Below are 4,727 nucleotides of genomic sequence, written 5' to 3'. Positions count from 1 at the left end.
CAAACAAGGGGCTGGCGCCCAGTTCACGGCTCGCTGGGACCACCTCACGCTGGTAACGAGATGCCTTACGGTACCTGACATTGTATTGCTCGGCGTGGTGACGTTTCTGGTTGGTGGTCCGCCAGATCCAGGCCTACAGCACCCAATTTAGGTATTTGCTAGGGAGATGGCGTTCGTTCAGCTTGCCGATCCGTCATGCCTTCCAAGCTTCGTGTGCTTGGAGAGGGGTCTTTCATGGACAAGGAGGCTCACGTAGCTGGAAAGGCCAATCCGATGCCGTGGAATCAATGCCGTGGAATCAATGGACATCAGAGTGAGAATGTCGACGTGGCCATCCTGCGTCTTCTCCGCGTTCCACTGTTTTCCAAAAAGTCAAACGGCTATCGTCCCTCCCGTCCCCTGTTGATTCCCCTCCGTCAGGCCCTCTCAGGGCGCCTATACCCAGCGACGCACCCCTGCCACCATTCCACAGTAGGGCCCCTCCCCTAGCCCTCGCCCTCCATTCCATCTCGTCATAAAGCTACGCGCCAAGGTCTCCGGAGTTCCCAGGTCCCCGTCCATCTGCTTGACGCTCCTTTTTCTTGCCTTCACTGCCCGCCCTGCAAGCTTTCTGTGCGTCCAGTACTCTTTACACTCCTGCTCCAGCACCCAACCACTACTTGGAGCCCACGACCTTGTAATCCTCGGATCACCACCACTCTCTCGCCTCACGACCTGTCAAATAAGACGACCTCTCCACAGCTCCGAACCAAGCATCATCCGACACGAACACGCACACATAAATGCCTGCTCTCCTCGAGCAAGACGCCGCTCCGCCCGGTCGACTCCTCCTGCTGTCGAACCGTTTGCCCCATCACCATCAAGCGCGAGGAAGATGGCAACTATCAATTTTCCATGTCCTCCGGCGGTCTCGTCACTGGCCTCAGCGGCCTGTCCAAAACCACAAGCTTTCAGTGGTACGGTTGGCCTGGCCTCGAGGTTCCCGAGGCAGAAGTCGCTGGCATGAAGCAGCGCCTCAAGGACGAGTACGGCGCCCACCCCGTCTTCGTCGACGACGACCTCGCCGACCGCCACTACAACGGCTTCTCCAACTCGATCCTCTGGCCCCTGTTCCACTACCACCCCGGCGAGATTACCTTTGACGAGAGCGCCTGGGCTGCGTACCAAGAGGTCAACCGCCTCTTCGCTAAGACGGTAATCAAGGATGTCCAGGATGGCGATCTGATCTGGGTCCACGACTATCACCTCATGCTGTTGCCAGAGATGCTGCGTGAGGAGATGGGAAACTCCAAGAAGAATGTCAAAATTGGCTTCTTCCTGCACACACCCTTCCCCTCCTCTGAAATCTACCGTATCCTGCCTGTGCGCGAGGCCCTTCTCGCCGGCCTCCTCCACTGCGACCTCATCGGCTTCCACACCTACGACTATGCTCGTCACTTCCTGTCCAGCTGCTCCCGCATTCTCTCAACACCGACGACGCCCAACGGAGTCGAGTTTAAGGGCCGCTTCGTCACCGTCGGTGCCTTCCCCATCGGCATCGACCCCGAGAAGTTTGTCGAGGGCCTCCAAAAGCCCGTCGTCCAGAAGCGCATCGAGGCCCTGAAGCGCAAGTTTGAGGGCGTCAAGCTCATCGTCGGTGTCGACCGACTCGATTACATCAAGGGCGTACCCCAGAAGCTCCACGCCCTCGAGGTCTTCCTCACGGAGCACCCCGAGTGGATCGGCCGCATCGTCCTCGTCCAGGTGGCGATCCCATCACGCCAGGACGTCGAGGAGTACCAGAACCTCCGCGCCGTCGTCAACGAGCTCGTCGGCCGCATCAACGGCCGCTTCGGCACCATTGAGTTTATGCCGATCCACTTCCTCCACCAGTCCGTCTCCTTCGAGGAGCTGACGGCCCTGTACGCCGTCTCGGACGTCTGCCTCGTCTCCTCGACCCGCGACGGCATGAACCTCGTCTCGTACGAGTACATCGCCACGCAGCGCGAGCGCCACGGCGTCATGGTCCTCTCCGAGTTCACCGGCGCCGCCCAGTCCCTGTCCGGCTCCCTCATCGTCAACCCCTGGAACACCGAGGAGCTCGCCAACGCCCTCCACGACGCCGTCACCATGTCCCCCGAGCAGCGCGAGGCCAACTACAAGAAACTCGAACGCTACGTCTTCAAGTACACCTCGGCCTGGTGGGGCCAGTCCTTCGTCAACGAAATGACCCGCCTCTCCTCCGACGCGAGCCATCAGCCCAAGGCCATTGGCAACGTCGCCGGCAGCGTCGCCGCCGGCGCCCAGGCCGTCAAGGGCGCCGTCGAGGGCATCTTCAATAGCGAGGACGCCAAGGCGGAAGCCGAAAAGGAGGCTGCGTGACTGACGGCGGGACGAGAGCAAAAATGGCATGGCTGACGCTAGCCGGCCATGCGAAAGATAGACATGACGAGCGCTGGACGGGCGCATCACGAAGCAGGGCGTTGTACGGTTTTCCCTTTTTTTCTTTTTTTTTCCTTTCAACCTTTGTCTATCCTCGTTTTGTTTTTTATGTGATGCGAGGATTTCACTCCATAGGGTACTCTGTTAACTCATGTCTCCAACCCTCGTTTTAATTGACTAACTACTGATTCATGATTGCGTGTGATGCCTCCCCTGTCAACCATGACCTTCGATAAGAAGCCCACGTTGATCCCTTGGCTGAATCTTCCTCAAAGCAAAACATGCCACACTTCGTGACTTGCAGGTCATTCATAAATCACAAAAGAAGGACAGTAAGCCAGTCCTGGAAATCGGTTCTCATGTTCTCTTCTCGTCACCAAACCACGTTCTGGGACCGCAAAGGTATCTCGGCCAGACAAAACACAAAGGAAAGAAAAGGAGAAAATAAGTATCAGAAAAGAAGAGGCGAAGAAGTGAGATCCCGCCCCCAAACCACCAAACAACACCAGTCCAAACGTGCATCAACTAACCCAAAGTCAAGGGTCAAGCAGTCAGTCGAAGCCGAACCGTCACCAGAGTCAACTCCATCTTGCCACAACCTTGAGCAAATCATCCCAAATCATCCCCCACCCATTCCGTTCCTTAGTACGGGGAGTTGACAACCTCATCCCGACCAAGCTTGTAACGCCCGCTCCTCGGCGTGCCGATGCGACCCGAACTCTTCCGGCCGCCCGGCACACTGAGCCGTGTAAAGTCGCCAGCGATGCTTTCGCGTGTGGGCCGCTTGAGCCCGCCCTTGCCAATCATGTTGACCTCGTTCGGCAGCGCGACAATGACGTTCTTGTCGGTGCCGAATTGGAAGTCGTCGGCCTTGACGTCTTCGGTATACCGTTTGATGAGGTACGGCGCCTTGGCGCCGCGGAGCACCTTCTTAAGATTCCATTCAATGATGTACGGGCCCGTGGCCGTAATGATACTCGTCTCCTCAACCCCCTCGCCGGCATTGAAGCGCGCGGGCGTGAAGCGCACCGGCTTGCCCGTTTCGTGCGAGAATTGCGCAACGTGCTCGGGCGTGAGCGCGAGACGACGCGGCTGCGGCTTATCGGCGGCGGCGAAGGGCTTCTCGAAGCCGAGTTTGCCCTCGTTCTTGCCCGTTTTTTGCATGGCGTCGATGAGCAGAATGTACGTATTACATGTGGCGAGCACCCAGCGGCCGTCCGCGGAGACGTCGAGACCAATGATAGCCTCTCCAAGAGCCGGAATATGCGTTTTGGCATTGATTCCGAGACGATCAAAGAGACGGACGTCGCCTTTGTTGGAGGCCACGGCAATGTGTCCCTTCTCGGTCGTCGCCATGGCGGAAAACTGGTTCTTAGAGGCATACTGCTTCAACTGCGATTCCACAAGCTTGTCACCCGATAGACGAGGGTCGATGCGATAGAGTGCATTGTGCGAGACACCGAGGAAAGTGGGTTCGTGCGTCATCTGGGCGTACTTGTTCTCGGGCGCGAACGTGACAACAGGAATATCTTCGTGGACGTTCCATTCGTCCACAACCTTGCCGTACTCGAGGTCCATGCGGTACAGCTTATTGGGGTCTGTTTGATGTTGGAGAATCATGTTGCGATCCTCGTTGTGCAACATGACTTTCTTGGGGCTGAACAGAACACCGTTGGGCGTCTCAACTTTGGAGATGTTGGTCGAGAACTCGAGCTTGTCGTTGTTTGTGTGCTTGAACACGCCAATCTTCGAACCACGCACAACGAATGAACGATCGTGCTTATAGCCAACAGCGAGCTGCGAGTTGACGTTGCCGTCCTCGTCTTTGGTGACAACGTCCTCATCCTCTTCATCGCTGTCGTAGTGTTCGCTTTGCTGTCCAGGGTCGGCATCCTCATACTCAGGCTCTTCCGCCTCCTCTTCTTCCTCTTCCTCCTCTTCAGGTGTGTCTTCCATCTGAAGGTCGTTGAATGCGTCGGTGACATATTCTTGCTCACGCTCCTTAATTTTCTCCCATTTGGTCTCATTCAGTTGCTCCCAGAGACAGCGAAGCAAACCTTCCTGGAAACGTTCCAGGGGTAGGTTGATCCTTGAAGCGAAGGAGCCACGAGTACGCGGCGCGGTCGGGGGTAAACTGATTAAAGATGAAAGAAAGGGAATTCAAAGTTGAAGACCGGATTGATGTCAGCAACAATAGGGATTCCGAGCCAATCACGATCCTTGCCCTCACCTGTAGGCCAATACTGCCACTACGGACCTCGTGACAATCGCGACACGGAGGCGTCCTGCTGTACGATGATCCCGAG

At 56.8% G+C, this 4,727-nt stretch overlaps 2 protein-coding genes across 2 annotated transcripts in view; one reads left to right on the top strand and one right to left on the bottom strand.

Moving 5' to 3' along the window:
• Positions 1-195: 195 nt before the first annotated feature.
• On the top strand, positions 196-2,361 carry VDBG_03081 (alpha,alpha-trehalose-phosphate synthase; the record flags this gene model as incomplete). Its single annotated transcript, XM_003006896.1, has 2 exons — positions 196-371; positions 801-2,361. 2 exons carry the CDS (start codon positions 196-198, stop codon positions 2,359-2,361), a joined length of 1,737 nt encoding a protein of 578 aa, XP_003006942.1.
• A 702-nt stretch (positions 2,362-3,063) lies between these two features.
• VDBG_03080 (vacuolar import and degradation protein) overlaps positions 3,064-4,727 on the bottom strand; it is a gene marked incomplete at both ends in the record, with an annotated part of 2,611 nt that continues 947 nt past the window's right edge. Inside the window, one exon of the mRNA XM_003006895.1 lies at positions 3,064-4,555. Within this exon, the coding sequence (XP_003006941.1) occupies positions 3,064-4,555 (1,492 nt within the window). The remainder of the gene's footprint in view (positions 4,556-4,727) is intronic.

This window comes from Verticillium alfalfae, genomic scaffold, assembly GCF_000150825.1.
Source record: "Verticillium alfalfae VaMs.102 supercont1.3 genomic scaffold, whole genome shotgun sequence".
Lineage (NCBI taxonomy): Eukaryota > Fungi > Ascomycota > Sordariomycetes > Glomerellales > Plectosphaerellaceae > Verticillium > Verticillium alfalfae.
Note: the sequence above shows the minus strand (reverse complement) of the source record. Positions and strands in the feature narration are given on the sequence as shown.